The 19,868-nt window shown below is 36.3% G+C and overlaps 1 protein-coding gene across 2 annotated transcripts; it reads left to right on the forward strand.

The window, feature by feature from the left end:
* The first annotated feature begins 510 nt into the window (after positions 1-510).
* LOC113235742 (translocation protein SEC62) lies at positions 511-19,812 on the forward strand. Of its 2 annotated transcripts, none has more exons than XM_026471626.1 (8): positions 511-561; positions 9,330-9,456; positions 13,110-13,243; positions 15,417-15,533; positions 16,824-17,032; positions 17,969-18,155; positions 18,504-18,715; positions 19,324-19,812. In XM_026471626.1, exons 1-8 carry the CDS (start codon positions 526-528, stop codon positions 19,460-19,462), a joined length of 1,161 nt encoding a protein of 386 aa, XP_026327411.1. In that variant the 5' UTR covers positions 511-525; the 3' UTR covers positions 19,463-19,812. The 2 variants fall into 2 exon arrangements, with proteins under 2 accessions (XP_026327411.1, XP_026327413.1); XM_026471628.1 differs by lacking the exon at positions 511-561 and adding an exon at positions 5,073-5,108.
* Positions 19,813-19,868: the final 56 nt, after the last annotated feature.

The raw sequence follows: 19,868 nt of genomic DNA on the forward strand, positions 1-19,868 counted from the left end.
ATCGCTAGGCCGTTCACTTGAAATAATGAAATATGAAAGATGATTTAGATTTAACATCCGGCTTTGGTTATAAATATGAAAATATTTATTAGTAGATCTAATCGTATTGTAATCTTTGATCTGTGATTTTTAGTTCTTAGTGAGATAGAGTTAATATATTAATATTAATTACTAGTGGAAATGGTATGCAATTATAATATAAAATATTATGTGTACGTTTTGTTTATTGGTTTCATGAAACTATATGTTTAATAAACAACAGTCTGTTCATTAAATGTTGTAATGCGTTTGAATTCTTGGCCTGTTTATAATCATTAAAATACGTATTGAAAAAAAAATTGGGCGAAGTTAGACTACCTAGTTGGCGCACAATAACTGGCGAATTGACTTCGCAAAATTCTGGCAACACTGGTTGTGTCAAATTGTCAGTTTTCTGCTGTGCTGTCAAGAGGCACAAATTAACATTGAATTTTTAGAGGAGTAAAGATTTTCGTGTGATCGGCATATCGGCAAAATTTGATTATAATGGCAGATAAGAGGAAAACTAAAAAGCGCAAAGAGGTGAGTACTCATTAATTTATTAGTCGTAGTGGTTGGGTGTGTACGTGTAAACTTCGATTGTTTTTGTCTACGTTACCATGTTGAGAATTTTCCTGTGCCAAGATGTTCCTTGTTTTTCCGAACTCGCGTGGGGTGTATGTCCCTAATTGTTATTTGCGTCTCATATTTGCCATGTGCGTTTTATTTTGTTGTGACGCACCTGCCTATGTTGGGAACACAACATCGCAAATTGTTACATACATATTGCGTAGGAGATTTCGTTCATATGTATCGCAAAATGCACATTATAACGTTGTTGAACTATTGCAAATTAAGTATTTGTGACACCAAGGAATTGTGCATAGAAAGAAGTGCCTTGTCCAAATAGTTTTTTATAACTGGTTTTGAAATGAATAAGGTGGGTTTCCAGATAGTTTTGAAAACAACTTTAATTAAAAAACTCATTTGTGTAAAATATTCGCATTATTTCATCTAATGCAATTCATTATTGCAAGCCTCTCAAACAGTTACTAATTTCTAATGAAATTTGATTGTCATTAATAAATTGCATATTAAACCAAAACTGCTGTGACTAAAAAATAATGAAATTCAGAAAATACAATTTAAAATATAAAAAAGAATACTGAATGAATTTTACTGCAAATAAAGGGCTTATATTTATTTATACATAACAATTAGTTATCTAGAAAGAACATAAAGAGAACATAAATGTATTGTGTTAAATGTTGGTTTGTTTGAAAAAAGCAAATATATGCGATTTAAGTCCAGAAAAATAGTTTCATTCCCTCTGTGTAACAATTGCGAAAACATAAGAACTCAATATAAATTTATTGGTTCCATTTAGTAATTTTTCTTAACTTTCAAACCATATTTTCTCAATTTCACAATTTTTGATTTATTACCATATTTGGTTTCATGTGTGAAATGTCTTGTTATCAGAAAACTACTGCCTTTATCATTAAAAATATATAAGACTAAAAATATGCATGAATTTTTTCATTAAGTTAAATTTTTTTGTTTACAGCGCCAAAAGGTTTGCATTCAAACATTCTATAAGTTCCCTCACCATTCACTTATTAAGTTCACTGGTTTTAGTGTTTTTCTTTCACTATGCATGTTGTCACTTTTAGGGTTAAACCATACTTATCAGCAACAGTTTTGTTGTCTCCTATTACAGCTCTCTTTAGGACCATATCTATACTAAAGGACAAGACCTAATTTAACATACAGGCTAAATAAGATGGAGCCTGGGAACAGGATGAAAATGGTTGGATTGTTAGTCTTTGCCCCTTTAACATTTTGGCATACTAAAAGTTTATGTAGATCCTTATCTATTTATTAAAAAAATATATTGTTCCCTTGGAAAGGAGTACATTTACCCTGAGAGTGAATTATATGCAAAAATAAGGCTCTGTTAAAAATCGGCTTTAATGGGAAGTTGTTCACAAAAGTCCAAGTCATTTAAACTGACTTTTGATATCACTGTGCTGTGTATTGTTTAACCCTTAATAGCAAATATTAGTGTATGATTGTTGTTTCTTTTAGCTATTCCGTCATCTAAAACGCAGCTATGTGCACTGTTAGGGTAAGTTCCGATAAATCGAACATGGTAACTAATTTTAACTGTTTTTAAAATAGAATTTTGTCCTCTATTTTTTGCTATTTAAAACGGTTATTTGACCATTTTTCACTTAGCCGCGTTTTAGTTAATGGACGGCAGTATTATAGTTACTGTCAGAGTATTAACAGAAATTTATCTTTAATTGTGTAGTAAATTTTTTGAAAAAATTGGCGTGCCAATCTAGTTAAAATAGTTGTGTGCGGTGTTGTTTTTTATCTTTATCGTTGTTAACTTTTTACCTACAAAATTTCACTCTTATAATAAAGGTTTATAATAGTATAAGACATTGTAACAAATTAAATATGAAGTATGAACGAAGTTCAATACTGGGGAGGTACAGGCTACAACCAAAGGACTTAAAAACTGTCAGAGCCAGGAAAGTCCTTCAGATCTTTAATGGCCGCTCGGTTCAGTTCTGTAATTATCATAATAGGTTAGATAATGGTCCCAGTGGTGATGGGGCCTCATAGGCGCTGGTTGAAGCCACCCTAATAATATTAAAAATAATAACATATTAAATTGTAAGCTGAAAACATTTTTGAGGAACTGAAATTTGTATTCAGATGTGTAGTGCAAAGACCAGGGACCAATCTATAACTCGAAATAGAATAAGTTTTTTGATCACAAAAACGAACCTTGTTGCCTATTAAAATTGGCCCAAATATAGTCTGAAGAAAGGGTACACAAAATTGGAGTGCTTTTCTTGGCAAGCTTCCCATTGTTGTAGTTTTTTTTTGAAGCTTCACGATATTTCTGTTGCAAGCCAAACATATTGCATTTATAGTGTTACATAGTTCGCACAAACAACAATTGTTAACAAATTAGATAGCTGTGGCTTACCCAATTGTGCTTCGGTTTTGGTACATATCATGTAAATATGTTGCATGATATATCAACATTTTGTAAAGACAGCACAATCAAAAGCAAAGATTTCAGAATATAGATCCGACGACCGACAAATGTCTATATAGACGTCGTTTCAGCGGCCAAAGTTTTATGTGTGTTCGACAGTCACTGTGTTTACCGATTATATACCACAATGAAAAATTTTAAGGATTTGTTTCGATTGGTGTTCCTGTGTTAATTTTGCACTTCCACTTCATCTTTTTGCTAGATTTGTCTAATAGGTAATCGCCCCGCCCTCGAGTTTTTTCTACAATGTAAATGTCTTTTAAATTTCTAATAATCGAGTTCTTAGGTTTTCGCGTTTGTTAGACATTGAAAATGAAACTATTTTCGGATCTAAATTGCGTGTATTTGTTTTTCAAATAAAGCAACGCACTTTACAGGTCCCATGATCACGGGTGATTGAGTGCTAGAGTAGAAAACAAATATACACAACTACGATTCGATAAAATAGTTACATTTCCAATTATTAACAATATCAATAAAATAAAACAGTAAATAGTATTGTCGATTTTTTTCAAGACGTACAAACAGATGTCGAATTAGGTTGCTGGCAGTATCTAACAAGTTTGTTGGTTCAAATGTTACCAAAACAATGTTCTTTTTAACATTCCTTTTTCAGTATATGTTCCTAATTAGCGTCGGCGACAATGCCACCTCCCTGCATATTCACGTGGTCGCGATGCAAAGATTGTAGCCTCCAAGCTATCCCTTTCTAATCTCTTATGTCTTATCTTATTACCTGCATGTAAATTCTATTAAAAGTATACTTAAGTTTGGAACATCCCAAGCGTACATATAAAATTTAAAATCGATTATCTTTAGATGTAATTTTAAGAGCGCGCGTTTAGAAACCTTCCTTTTAGACGAAATGGTCTGTATTATAAATCTCAGAAACGAACTACAGTTGTGAAAGACTTCTAATTTCTAATTATAGCAAACGTAGCGATCCCATATTTATTCCCAAACACCCACACACCGGCAACATGTTTACTGAACTACAGACTGTTGTTATTATCATTCAGTTGCAAAAACGATGATATTTTCATTAAGGTTTTTTTTATTTTCAGCGCCAAAAGGTTTGCATTCACATTCTATTAAGTACGCTCACTGTTCACGTAGTAAATTCACTGGGTTTAGTGTTTTTCTGTTCACTCTGCTTGTCGTCACTGTTGGGGTTGAACCATATTTATCAGCTACAGCCCTTTTGTTTGTCATTGACAGCACACTACAAACGTACCTAGCATGAAGATCCGAACGAAACATAAATTCTCACACATTATCCTGAACAATTTCAAAGCTTAGTATCACTAAAAATAATTTAATATTGATAGTAATGAATGAGATTAATTTGTTTTTTTTTTTCACCAACAGACAGGGCTCGAGGCCTGTCTAATCGAAGGAATTTTTTTTCTGTTCGATCTTTGTATTAATAATTATAAAAATAATTTAATTATCTAATCTGTAATCTATATTATGAGTTCTTACATCATCTTGGCTTTAAACACAACAAGATATGTCAAGTCCAAGTTTATTTACCTGATCATATACACGCATGTCTTTAAACTTCATACATATCCAACTATTAACGTAAAACACCAAAAAAATAATTAAAAGAATTACACAAACATCACAAAGACAACCGATTGGCATACCAATAACAAAAGAACTGTAAATCGAGTTACCTGACTAAAGACGTCTCTAGAATAAAAAGTACCGCTACATTATAAAAAAAGTTCATGTGCCGTTACTTCTTATCACTGATTGCTTTGAAGACGAGGGGAAGGGTTTCGGGGTGTGGAGACTCGAGAAATTGTGCTACAAAAGCTTTAGAAGCGTTTAGTTCCGTCTTATTCCAAACTGAACCTTGCAATGTGCTGCACAAGATGACGTTTTCCATCCATTTTGAACCGTAGAAATGCCCTACTTTCACCTAGTCGGAGTCAGTGGTGAATGAAAAGTGAAATGGTACACCTGTGTATTTTGTGTTTTAGAAAAAATGCCAAAGGAAAAGTATTTTGTGAGTTTACTTTCATTATAATGTTTTTTTTCCGAGGAGATTCGTGAATTACATAGTGAGTTTCGTCGTTATATTTGACTTAACCGATGTGTACGAGTTTCACATAATTTGTTAACTTTGTTTTTGTAGGAAGTATGACAATTTTTGTAATTGTCGCATCATTTTTTTCTTCTGAATGTAGCGTTGTTTGAATTGAAAATGATAAATACCGTAATGCTATGACAATACAAGATTTGTCAGCGATTCATTATGTTATTTTATTTTAGTTAAGGGTACAATAGATATTTACGTAAATACCTATGATAATGGCGCTTTATTATGAATTATATTTGCCGTCACAAGTGACTCCGTGGATGTAGAGATAAAAAAGAGTAGAGGTAAACATTTTTATTTTTTATTTATGCTAGCACGTCCAGCAACATATCTCTAGAAGAGAACCGTGTACAGGCATAATTTGATTTTTGTTTTCTTCCTCTTTTTAGTTTTTTTCACACTCAAACCCTATACAGATTGCTACTTAGCTTTTTTCTTCAAAAATAGGACGTGGCACCACAGAGTCGAGAGCAGACCGGTTGAATGCCTATTGTTCCTTGCAAAGATATACGACGATAGGTTATAAAATAACTGACAATCTAAACGTCAAGACAGATTACCACTTTGTAAGGCATGTATTTAAATGATCCTTTTAAATTTGCAAAAGCAACTTTTCAAGAAATTACACAAGAATGAAAAGTCGTCATAATTGCCGTTCTATTAAGAATAAATTATTAAATATTAAAAACCACGCGGTGATCTATAATTTATTATTCTTTTATTCATGAATTATTACCCACTATGCGGCGGATTTTAAGCGGAAGAGCCGGACATTTATAAAATTCGTTATCTGTCAGGAACCGTGTTAACCGTGATCTTATCACTCATTTCCGACCTTGATCTTGGCCAACTAACCTTTATCTTCCTCACCGCCATTATTATTTTTCTTATTCAAGAGTATTATGCCTGCTAGTATGACGTAGAGACTATTTTCTTGTATAATAAAATTTATATGGAAATATTTTACCTGTTATATGTTAATGTTTTAAGTAAAATTTCAGGATTGGTTACCCTGAAATGGTTGTATGATTTTAACTGTTAAAGGTAGAGGTGGTACTTGTGGTCCATGAAATGGTGGTGGTGGTTATTACTTACTTTTAATATAAAAAATAATAAATAAAATAGGCTTTATTTAACATGAATAATTTTCAAACAAAACAACAAAAATAAATAATAAAAATAAATTCAATTAGAATAAAAAATAAAATAAATAAAAAAGAAGCATGAAAAATTCGCTGTTATTCTGTCATGGCCCGTCATAATATGCAACACCACAATTCAAGTAATGTTTGTTAAAACAAAAATCAAAATTAAAATAACTGTAGACATTTAGGCACTATATTAATATCACGCGCCTCTTTGAGCGAAAATGAGTCATATATGTCATTGGTTTGGGTTTTATCTACCTTATTCTTGGTCAGTTTTTTTGGAGCTTTAGTTATTGAAATTCGTTACTTTCTCGTGGTGTTATTTGCTTTATTGTGTTATTGTAATTGGTTACTCCTACGTCCCTATGTGGCGGTGTAGACTAAATGTTGCTTTCAATTAGAATATACCTATATCAAATACAAAACGCTTCTATACGCAAACACCGGTGGGGAAAGGTCTATCCACCTTTCTCCACCGGTGGCAGGAGCGGGAGCGGACAGGCAGCAAATGCTGTAATGGAAGATATTTTTCATACAGCACCTATTACAATTATTTTTTAATAATATAAAAAAATAAAGCCGGAAATTAAATTTCTTGGGCATATCGATGGAACCCGGATTTTTCGGGCCCTCTGTCACTCGCAAATATAACTACTTAGGTAAGAAAAAAGAAATATAGAGTGCTATAGAAATTAAAAAATCTATTACGAAAGTAACAAAAGCAAATGCATAAAAAAAATTAACTAATTAATTGCAAAATTTTGCAGCAGTAGACCTTTCACAAGGGTGAAAGCCTTTGTCCAGGGAAGTACTGCCACCTTACCTGTGTCTGCCGCCAAGCAAGTAACGTTAGCATTACTGGGTTCCTGTTTTGAAGGGTAATGGTGCTAGTGAAATTACAGGCACATGGGACTTATCAACTCATGTCTCAGAGTGATGGGCGTAGTGGTAGTGCCCCTCATATCTTTGCGATTTAAAGCCCTGCAACTGTTATGGACAGGCGTGTGGCTTACCATCATGCGTATGTCTTGGTCGTCCCGTCACTTCGTATTATAAACAGAAATGAGATCAAAGAAGAATTTATAACTTAGATATTTTCTGTTTCCAAGTTTAAACTTCTTACTAACGACTGTGATTTTTAGTAAGACTTAGGGTCGTATTCTAGAACTCTACTCAATGCCCAAGTCAGGATTGCACTGGAAATACGACCCTAATGGCAACTCCTGGCTTGAGCATTGAGTAGAGTTCTAGAATACGACCCTTAGAGTGGAGCCACCGCGCAATGACGATGACGTACAAATTATATTCTCAGTGCATCTTGCGCATCCTGGGCGACATTTGGCGAGAACCTTACGCCGACTGGCAAATCTATTCACCACCGTGGCAAACATATCCCATGCACAGTTTAGCGGCTACTAGTGCCGTGGTCAGAATAACTATGTCCTAGTCCGCAATAATATAGTGTTTGCCATCGATAAGATAATAAGAAGACGAATCACGAATACACGTAATTACAATTTTAACTGAAAAATGTTATTTACATAGTTGATTCAGAATTTAATGTTTTATGTTGTGATGTAGATGATTCATTTTTATGTGACTCGTAAGTGACGTCCAGCGAAGATTTTGCTTATAAGTCAGTAAGAATTTATTGAACAAAAAGGTGATAAACTGTACAATTACTCTACAAATTTCCAATACGAACGATCACACGACGCGCTTTAACCTACCAGTATAAAAAAAGTCTTGACAAACTTGCCAGTAGCTTAGCTATGACTGCAGCCTACGTGGGTGAGCTTAAACTGGAAATATAAACTTACACTGTTGCCATAAATACGCTGCAAACTACCCAAGACTACCCAATTTTTAATACAATTTCTTAACAAAATACCTACAGTAAATAGCTCTGTATTCCTTAACTAAATATGACTTAACGCTATTTAGTAACATTATAAGGCAATTATAAATCACTACCCGCTGATATAATTTAAATTATTATATAACCGGATATAAAATGACATTAGCATATTGCTTATAAACAAATAATCATATCCCGTTATGCACAAAGAGGTATAACTTACACTTTTGACGAAAATAAATTATTTTTTTATTTATTTACTGTCAGCCTCGGTCACTTAATGGTTTCCACTGGGGGCACTAGATGGAGAGGTTTCATTTGGTATAACAACGTTTTAAAATTGATTCTGGTTGCGCCGTTTTGGGTAGTGCTCCGGAGTTATTTCAGTTACAGTCGGAATCCCGTTCCGAAATCGGAATTTCGAAGGCACCAAAACTATACAAATCGCGAACTTATCACACACATACAGTTAGTACTAATATACTAATATACAGTTACTACTACATACATATACAGTTAGTTAATACAGCTAGTACAAAATAGTTTTTGTTAGAATTTTTTCCGATTCGAAATCCCGTTTTGTGGCTTGTGCATGTGGAAATCTGCAGGGAAAAAGCCGTTCCGAATGCAAGTCTTCAATAGATTTTGTAGGGCCGCCACACAGTCGTATATTCCGTACGTATTTTCGCTGCGAAAACATCTGGACTCAATCCTTTGCGTATCTCAGCTAAGTCTTGTTATTCCGAACGGAAAGAAACGTATGTGTGTGATGTATATACGGAATCTCGAATCGATATTCCGAAACGGCATTTCGAAACGGAATTCCGACTGTATTTGGCCGGCCTTACTCTTGTACTTACAGTACAAGTAATTCCCTAGTTTGAGAACAGGTAAGTGGTGTGGCTGTTTGTTACAGTTAGTACATTATGAGAATTCCTTCTTTACGTCAAAATTGTAAGTTACTTGCTGTAAGAATCTATACACTTATAATCTAATCAATGGATTAAAATCTTTTAGTACACGTTGCATTAGCCACGTGTCCTTTTGTGTGTGTTTTATTTTCCACTTGCTAATCTTTAAACACGTGCTTGTAGGTTCTATGTCAATTGTATTCTATTACAGGAGTTTGAAGAGTCGGAGGAGTCGGAGAAGCCGACGAATGAAGAGTACGCGGTCGCCAAGTGGCTCAAGTCCAATGTTCCAACCAAGAAAACCAAGTTCCTTAACCACCATGTGGAGTACTTCACAGGTCAGTTGCAATGTGGTTCTCATCTTAAACATCCCTTAACTACTTGCGTATGGAGTAATCACACTTATCGACACAGAATCGCGTTAAGTCCGTCAGAAAATGCTTTATATTTATGTAATAAGGGCGAAACAGACGTTGGGCGTTTTTGTTGACGTCACACAACGACTTTTTCAAATTTTTAACAGATGTCAAAAAAAAGGAGGAGGTTCTCAATTCGACTGTACTTTTTTTGTTGTTGTAATGTTACGCGATTATTCGGCACGGCATCTGTGAACCGATTTTTTGTTGGAAAGAGGGTACCTCAGTATTGGTTCCATTTCAATTTGTAGAAAATATTTCACCTCTAAAGGTGGCAAACTATAGGATAAATCCGGTTTCGCGTACTATCCGGCAACCGATTTCTATAAAACTTGGCAAATAGATGTAATTTCATAAACTTTTGAAGTCGGTGTTTTTTAAGTAAAAAAGAAACAATATAAGGAAACCGCTAGTATTACTCAATTAGGGTTTCCTTATATGAATAGTAAAAATACATAACCTTTAAGAGCATATATTTAAAATTTCCGAAACCTTAATTTTAAATCCTTCTTCAAATATTTACACTTAGAAACTCGTTCGATTACGATTGAAATTTTCGATTTACCAATCTATTACAAAAACTTTAATTGAATGAACGGAATGTTTTGTTTTCGTATAGCACTACGCAACCATAGACAAGTCATAGAAGTATAGATGAAAACTAACCTCATTTTTTAGCCGACTTCAAAAAAAGGAGGAGGTTCTCAATTCGACGGTATGTTTTTTTTGTATGTATGTTACGCGATAACTCCGGTACTTGTGAACCGATTTCGATGATTCTTTTTTTTTTGTTGGAAAGAGGGTACCTCCATAATGGTCCCATTTCATTTTGAAGAAAATCATCCACCTCTAAGGGTGGCTGACCACGCATGAACATACAAAAAAAACTCTCAATATACTTTGAGTAGTGAGAACCGATTTTTATTATCTCCTATGTCAAGTTCCGTATAGTGGCGAACTAGGGGATGAATCCGGGTTTGCGCACTTTCCGGTAACCGCTTTCAATAAAACTTGGCAAATAGATGTAATTCCACATACTTTTGAGGTCGGTTTTTTTAGTACTCTGTACTGAGATTATTATGAACTACCATTTTTCAAATACGATTTTACGATGCTACTAAAATGAATATTGTTGGAAAAAGTAATGAGATATCAAGCAGAAATATTCGAAATATACGTGAAAGTGTTACTTATTCGAGTTATTGAGTGATTGCTTTAGAATTTTAACCAAACAAGTTTGTTTACTTTTTGTTGAAAATGGATTGAAACAGACTATAATAACGCACATACTAGCCACTAGTGAAAACCTGTGTCGCGGGTGCAATGGACACACGCAAAGACAACCACAGATTACACCCAAACTCACGAGAGAAATAAATATAGCCCATACAAATATTTCTTCCGGCCCGGGAATCGAACCCGGGGCCTCTGCGTGGCAGACCGGCATGGTAACCGTTCGGCCCCGGAGGCAGCTAATTAAATATTAGACGTTGTTCGTGGGTTATGCGTTTGTTACGTTGTATGAATGTGCTATTTTCACATATTAAGTCTTTGATTATCGATGTTGTAATTAATCGATGGTGCTAATCGATTATTAACCGATGCAAATCTCCATATCGATTGTTCCACTCGATATGGAACATTAATTTTGTAACTAATCAACACTGAGAACTTGTCAGTATCGTGTCCACAAATTCACACAAAGTGGACCAAGATTAGATTTACTGTTGGGTAATTTTTTGAAATTTCAAATAGTGGAAATTGTTCCCGAAAAATTCCCGACCAAATGGAAAAATTTGTATTTTAGGCTCATATGTTCTGCGTTTAGAATATCTTTTAAAGTTTTATTTAGCGTAAATTATAAAATAAACTTGTATAGCTATTAGTTAAAAGCCACATATAGAATAACGAGATTTAAAATGACTTCACAACAACGAAAAAGAACGTTTTTAGTGGCTCACCACCAGGTCACCAGATCTTACGAATATGCACATACATAAATGTTTGCAAATACAGGAAATTCGAAATCTTTGTATCAATTTATGATGTGCTAAAAATGTACTAAATCAAATTTATGAATTAAAAGAAAGTTAAAAATTATATATAAAACATAATAACAGATAGATGGACAAAAGTATGTCTACATGGGATTTTTAATCAGAGGAAATACTGTATTAAATTGATGATTAACGTTCTTTGCTCTGAATGTTATTTGTTCGTAAATGTAGGCCGTTCTTCACGTTCAATTATGTCCCCGATAGATTATCGACAATGTTTATTGAACTGCCTGACTGAAGCTAAAACAATTTAACAATGGTATGTCATCTGACCTATTTTTATACACAATTTAATAACTGAATTTGATAACTCAGTAGCAGTACAGCTTGTTGTGAAACAGTTGGTCCAGGAAAGTACTGCCTGCTTTACCTATTCCTGCCGCCAAGCAGTAATAAGTATTACTGCGTTTCGGTTGTGTAGGGTTGGGGTGCTGGTGAAATTGCAAGGCACATGGGACTTTTGACTTGTATCTCAGAGCGACAGGCGCATTGGCAGTGCCTCTCAGTAACATTCTCTTGCAGATATCTTTGCGATTTAAAACTCTCAGCATAACAACGTCTGTTATGGACAGGCGTGTCGCTTACTATCAGGCGCGCGACTTGTTCGCCCAGTCACTTGGTACCATAAAAAAAACTGAATAATAATTATTTGAAATGGGTACCAACATGAGATCATAGTTTTGCGAAAATGGCATCTAAAGAATTTTTCGTTGTTTTTGGTAGTTTGTTCTAAAATTTTCAGTTGCTGTCGTGTTTGCCGTTGTTAGGGAATTATAGTAATAAATCACAACAGTCCATCCTGTCTCAGATAGCAGCAAAAGTTTTTGTTTTATGAGTAAATTTTAGAACAAACTATCAAAACAACGAAAATAATGTTTAGTTACCATTTTCGCAAAGCATGATAATGTTGCTTGTCACGTTACTGCTTGTCAGCATCCAAATTCAGGAAATAATTCCTGTATCACATATTAGATTGAACAGTGAAACATTGTACAAAGTTTACCAGCCTGATACGATATGTGCAGAGACCTAACGTTGCGTCAATATGGTAGAATATATTCATCTAGAAAATCTTGTGATATGCTGTGTCACTGGAACGTGTATAGTTACAGATACTAGACTCGTAATAACGTTGCATCGGCATCTGCTGAAACAAATCAATCACTTTTACGATTGTTTTATTGTTCTACCGCGTCGTAGAAATCGCAATAGCGGTGTTTCGGTTTCTGTTTGAGGTCACTGCAATGATTTAGTCGTATCACAAATGAGCTATTAAACATAAATGTTTGTTTTTAGCGAAAATAAACTTTATTACGTTAGATTCTTAGGTTTTATTGGATTCTTTTTTGTTTTATGGTTACATTAAGTTTAGATGAATCGTTTTTATTTGCTTTTGAATTAGGTTTTCACCATTTCGGAAGACGTTCTCCGGGGCAAGTTTGATTCCCGGAATTTATTTATTTATATTAGTTGTGGGTCAAGTCGGGCTGTTGATGATTTATTTGTTTATTATTTCAGGCACAAAAGCAGTAGATGCGCTGCTAACATCAAAATGGGCGACGGGCAAGAACCGCATCTTCAAGACGCGGCAGGAAGTCACCGATTTCTTGCATTCCATGCTGTTGCACAAATTATTTCACAGAGCTAAAAAGGTAAAGCAAGTCTGCATAAAAAACTGCGTCATATTTGTCACCGGTGTCACCGTCACTGGTAGATATCACCGCCTACCCATTACTACCGCAAAGCAGCACTGTTGTCGCGGTTGGAAATGTAGGGGCTAATTTTTAGGTTAGTTTTCTCCACGTAATTTCAGTAATTTGTGTATTGAAATATTCTGGAATATTGTCATGAAATATTTTTTAATATTCGAGGATCCATTTAATTGAATATTTCACAATAATATAATGAAAATTGCCAATTAAATTAGGCAGAGAAAACAGACCTGAAAATTATCCAATGATAATCATTGTACAAAGGTATAGGAGACACACGGGCAACACAGTTGCGTTATTAAAAACTTCTACTTTCATAATACGAGTATATTTTAATTGGTTCTCTGTACAGAATCCGCTTGGATATTATTAGATCATTCTGAATTCTGTTCAAATATAGATACAGGCGGGAAATGCCAAAACATAACTTTGTCACATCACGCGTTTGACGATGATATCCTACTTTGTATATTTGTTGTTTTAATGTGGTTTTTTCTTTTTGTGACTAATGTGTAACAGTATTAGTGTAAATCTACTTGCCTTTGATAAGTAATTTATCTTTTTTTCTAAATATGGAAATTTATTAATGGCATTTTCACTCTCAGCTGTATATATAACTTTAATACTAATTCTTCTTAGGAAATGAAACTATTTTTCCGGATTTAAATCGCGTATATTTGTTTTTTCAAACAAACCGACGTTTCGGGACCTTTACAGGTCCCATGGTCAACCGTAAAGGGCCCCAATGACCCTATGTGTAACAATCGCGAAAACCCAAGAACTCGATAAGTGATTCTTCTTCTTCAAATGGCTCTCCATTATTGAAGGTCGGCAGCCAGTTTGCTATATATTTCTTTATCCAGAGCTAGGCTGAACAGTTGTTCCACGGTCTTGACGGCCGGTCCACTCTCTGATGTTACGAAGCCATGACATTTTCCTTCTCCAACCTTCCGCTTCCCAGCTACTTTACCCGTCATTATATGCAGTAGATGATATCTGTCGTGTCGCAGTACATCACCCAAAAAGGCAACCTTCCGCTGCTTGACAGTGCGTACCAACTTCACCTTCTTCGCCATACGTTTAAGGACCTCGACATTCGTGACTTTGTCCGTCCAACTGATGCGGAGCATTCAACGATAGCACCTACATTTCGAACGCTTCAAGTTTCTTCTTGACGTCTTCTTTTATGGTCCGTGATTCGCATCCATAAAGTACGACTGGCCAGATGTAGCACTGCAAGAGCCTTGTGCGGAGTTTAATAGATAGCTGCCGGCTGCCTAAAACTTTCCGGTCTTGATGATTCCTCAAGTCCGGCTGAATGTTCTTAGATACTTTCTTGGTATTTGGTTTTTTTTTATTATAATTTTTTTTTTGGTATTTATTATGGCATTTCTTTCGCTCTCGTCTTTATGCGTGATAACCACTTGCCAGGTCGACCATCTGACTGTTTGCTGATTTTAATACTTCAAAAAATGTCACCTCAACAAGTAAATATTTTTTTATGATATAAATAACTGCCTCTGTTGCCACACTGGATTGCCACGCGGAGGTCCCAGGTTCGATTCCCGGGCCGGGAGAAATATTTGTGTGGCCTAAATTTATTTCTCTCGTGAGTTTGGGTGTAATTTGTGGTTGTGTGTGTGTGTGTCTATGTGTGTGTCCATGGCACCCGCGATACAGTATTTTCCTAGTGTGAGGCTATGATAAAAAAAGTGACGGAACGGACAAGTCGTGCGCCTGGTGGTAAGCAACACGCCTATTCATAACAGTTACAGTGCCACACAGAGCTTTAAATAGCAAAGATATGAGAGGCACTGCCACAGCGCCACTCGCCTTTGTTGGGCGGCAGAAATGGGTAAACTGGCAGTACTGGATAAACTTTTTCACAAGGAGCTTACTAAATTGTCAGCACACGGAGACACTGGAGGCTTAAGATCCCAGGTAGCCGTGACACACCACATTTCCGAACAAAACTCGGAAACCTTTTGGAACTAAATCTATAATTTGTCAATTTTGTGATCTTTAACCACGATTGGACAAAAATCAATCATAACATAACCAAATCAAGTTCTCGACTTTTATATATCTGATGATTGTTATTAAATAATTGCAGGTTCCTGTAAGCGAGCAAGAATTGAAAGGCAAATCAAAGAAGAAGGAGTTGGAGAAAGGCAAGAGCGGTGATGAGAAGGATGGAGATAAGGGACAGGGAAGCGCTTGCGAGTCCAAGGTGACAAGCATTTTTTATCCACATCTGAGCGATAAAAACGTTCGTTCTATACCACAACGCCTGTTATAGTTTTGAGGTAGACAGAGACTATAGACATTGTATAATAAGACAAGTAAGGTAACTCCGTACAAACGTAACAGTGCGGCTTGTATGTGTGTACGCTCGCTGCGGGACGTGTACCGACGCACACATTCGCATAGTTTCGCGGTGCACTATCTTTGCATGGCACGAGTGTCGCGCGCCATGCATTCATTATAGAATTGAAGCGTGCGCTCGTGTGTGAGTGAGTGACACAAATTCAGAATGGTTCAGCATTATTTAATTTCTATATCATGAACATGTTCCCATAATCGAGATACCCTTCCGCGATGTTGGTATAGAAATATGAAAACGTAAATACTGCATTTAACAAAGGTTTATTCCAATATAGCACGAGAATACTGTGATGAACACCTGTATATGGACTTTTCTGTACGTAGGACTAATAGTACATTTACGAACGAGACTATAAAAGCCCGAAGTCGAGGTTAGTAATTCCCGTACCGCCCCTGAAACACAATATTTTTTGTCACATTTACACGTAAGTATGATTACATGCAGGCTACAACTAGAGGGTTGTTAATGACAAGAAAAAAGGCCCGAGAGTTTTATTTGGGGCATTAAAGTCAAGTTAGCCTGCATGCCTTCCTACTATTAATGTGCAAGTGTGATGAAAAATAATAATGTGACAACCCTTCGCTCCGAGCGTAATGTAAGCATTGATGCGTCGAACAGGCGGGAGTTGCAATACTTGTCGATTATTATTCTATGCTACAGATCTGCACTTACTATGCTAATGGCAATCATATTAAGAAAAGTATAGCATTATGAAGCTTTTTAAAGTAAATCCAACATGCGTACTTTGTTGCTGTCTCGTCCATTTCACATTTTTTTTATAATAACACGTGACAGGACGAACGAATCGTGCGCCCGGTGGTAAGCGACACGCCTATCCATAACAGTTGCAATGACCAAGTGCTTTAAATCGCAAAGATGTTATAAGCACTGCCACTGCGCCCGTCACCCTGAGCCATACGTTTATCCTTCTAAACCGGAATACATTACTGCTTGGCGGCAGAAATAGGTAAGGTATAGGTAGGCAGTACTTCCTTGGACGGATTCTTTCAAATGCAGTTCTACTGCTATAGTAGACGTTGACATTCGCGAAATTCTTATTGGTGGACCTTTAACTTGTATTCATGCTATCTGTGTATCAAACAGATGATTGTAACTTCTGCTTCTTTCTTCCAGGCCGACTCGAAAGAGGACAAAAAGGAAGCGGAAAGGAAGAAACGCAAGATTCGTCTCGAAATGCACATGGAACAACTGTTCCTGGACACAAATGACGCATACGTGTGGATTTACGACCCTATGCCCTGGTATTACTGGGTGTGCGGAACGCTGGTTGTCTTTGGCACTATTACCGTTTGCATGTTCCCGCTATGGCCTGCTACTGTCAGGTGAGATTTTATAACATTTTTTTCAGGTTATTGAAAGATATAGAGCGGGGGTTGCGCCTCAATCAGAGGTTGATGGATCGAATTCCGGTGGAGACATGTACATATGATTTTAAATTTCTAAATTACGTAGTTTCGTTTTCAGTTCAAACGGTTTTTGGTGTTTTTATTTATTTTTTTATTTTGTACATTAAGCCATTTTCGCCCATCTTATTACTATTATTTAATTCAGTACTCGTGGTTTATAGCGTAGTTCAATTAGTAGCAGTAGAGCTCCTTGTGAAAGAGTTCGTCCAGAGAAGTACTGCTACCTTACCTATTTCGGCCGCCAAGCAGTAAAGTGAGCATTACTGCGTTCCGGTTTTTTTAGGGTAGGGGCGCTGGACTGGCACATGGGACTTGTCAACATGTCCCAGGATGACAGGTGCAGTGGCAGTGCCCCTCTGATTATTTAAGTTTTAAAACTCTGAGTGGCACAGCAACTGGATCGGAAAGGCGTGTACCTTACCACCAGGCCCACGAATTGTTCGTCCCGTCACTTGATATTATAAAAAAAGTTCTCTGTTTATTAGTATTGTAATGACTGTTTGGACCAAAATAAATAAAAAAAACCTCTAGCTAACATTAAAAGAAAATATCGAAATGATATCTGCGCTTTAAAGAAGTCCACAAACTTTTAGAAAACGTGTTAAGTCCCCAACCCGCATTGAGACAGCTTAGGAGACCGATGATTAAAATATACGAACATCAGCCCCCGTAGTATGGCTACGCATGTTAGTCGTGACATTAAAATAAGCGCGCGCTATTGGCTGTCTCAATCAGATCTAATTTAGATAGCCAATAGGGCGCGGTTATTTCAATTTCATCGCGCAAGTCGGGACAATACGTAGTCAAAAAATTTAGTAACGATTCGCTACAATTTCGGTTTTCCGTTTCTAGAAAAGGCGTATACTACCTAAGTATTGCGGCGGCTGCGTTCCTGGTGATGATCATCGCTCTGACCGTGCTCCGAGTGGTGATATTCTGTTTGGTATGGATCCTGACTGTATCGCGTCATCACCTATGGCTACTGCCAAACCTGACTGAGGATGTCGGTTTCTTCGCTTCTTTCTGGCCGCTGTACAAGGTTAGTATATCGGTGGCTTTATGTATAGCTAATATAATTTAACCCAATGAAATACTAACGTAAAAGAACATTTTTGTAACTATATTGTACATACACACATATCGTCATACCTTCGTCTCCAACCGGGGAAGGGTAGAGACTATGAACCTCCACTTGCCAAGCTCCTGACAACCCTCCCTTCTCTCCTCATCAGTAAAATAAAATTTCTTATATATCAATATAATATTCTTCCTATAAAAGCACCGTTACGTCGAGGGACGAGGCGAAATCAAGGTTGTACTTTTTAGCGAAAATGCCCAATAATTACACTTGTCTATGGAAATTCATAGCGCTTTTTTTACTTTACAGTATGAATACCGCGGTCCAGGGTCTGAGAGCGACAAAGCCTCCAAAAATAAGAAAAAACGCAAGAAAGACAAGCACTCCGACGAAGAAGCGGACGAAAAAGCACCGCTCATTGAGAAGAAGCCAGCGGAAGCGGAACTGGAAGCGAGAGCAGACGAGGCTACTGATAAATCTGAACTGGAACTGTTGGTGGAACCGGACACTGAAGACATAAAGTAATTGTTTTCTATACGAAAATAAACACATTCGATGAACTTGGTCACTCGGTGGTTGTTCGCACTATGTGAGCTCGATAAAGAGTTCCTAGGTTCGATTCCCGTTAGAACCAATTGAGGTTACTGACTTTTTTATTTCACTCTGGGTGTTCTGAGTTAGTACCCCTGGAGTTAATTTCGTTATATAAAATAGGGGATTTCGCACTTTGAAACCAGGAAACCTACCATGAAATACGATACAACGTGACTGCGGCCGCAACGAAGCTCATATGTACGATGTATTACGATGAAAGTAATGTCAAAATTAATACGAAAGCTGTCATTTGACGTTTCGTAGTAAGGACTTATCGCTCATTTGGTGCATTGACGTAATTGTAATTTTGGTAAATTGAATTAAGTATGTTAACACATCTGGAACATAAAAAAGTGTAAAAGTGTTAAATTTATATATATTGTAAAAATACGCAAAGTTTTGTAAAAGTGTTACATTTATATATATTGTAAAAATACGCAGTTTTTTTTTACGCGTCATAAATAGAAATTTATGATAAAGACGGCAGAATATAAAAAACAATCTCAACAAGCCATTCTAAACCTTAATTCGTTAGTTCCAGAGATGACACATCAACGCCGCCAGCGAAGAAGAACTCCGAGTCAGAATCGGAGAACAGTCAACGTTCGTCCACCGATCGTGACTTCGAAATAGTTGATGCAGGGGATCTCGAACCGGACGATAACACTACTTAAATGCACGTCACACCAGTGTAAAACGAGCTGGGACGGGTATCTCATCTCATGACTTATTTCAAGCCAATTTCGCCATATAAATATCCAGCCAGAGACTATGATAGTAGTTCAAATAAATACGACTCAGCACGCGAAGTTCTTTTTAAAATGGCCTTATTATTATTTTCTCGGTTTTCCGTTACTATGCGTCGATCTTTTTCGTTTCCAGCTGTTAATTTGTACACCAAACTAAAATTTGATAAATTTTTCACCTCACTAGCTCGGAAAGGCTTTCTTTCTCATTAGAAATCAGCGCATACAAGCGTTATTTCCACGCTAGCGTGGAAAAGGTTTTTGAAATTCGAGCTTGACGATGGACTGTGATGCACCTAATTTTTTCTTCCGATGAAAAAGAAACATAGAGACA

This window comes from Hyposmocoma kahamanoa, unplaced genomic scaffold, assembly GCF_003589595.1.
Source record: "Hyposmocoma kahamanoa isolate Upper Pololo Valley unplaced genomic scaffold, ASM358959v1 88, whole genome shotgun sequence".
Lineage (NCBI taxonomy): Eukaryota > Metazoa > Arthropoda > Insecta > Lepidoptera > Cosmopterigidae > Hyposmocoma > Hyposmocoma kahamanoa.

Coding starts and splice junctions, on each gene's coding strand:
- LOC113235742 (XM_026471626.1), top strand. CDS start 526: ATGGCAGATAAGAGGAAAACTAAAAAGCGCAAAGAG. Junction 17,033..17,968: donor CTATGGCCTGCTACTGTCAG/GTGAGATTTTAT, acceptor TTCCGTTTCTAG/AAAAGGCGTATACTACCTAA. Junction 18,716..19,323: donor CCGGACACTGAAGACATAAA/GTAATTGTTTTC, acceptor TTAATTCGTTAG/TTCCAGAGATGACACATCAA.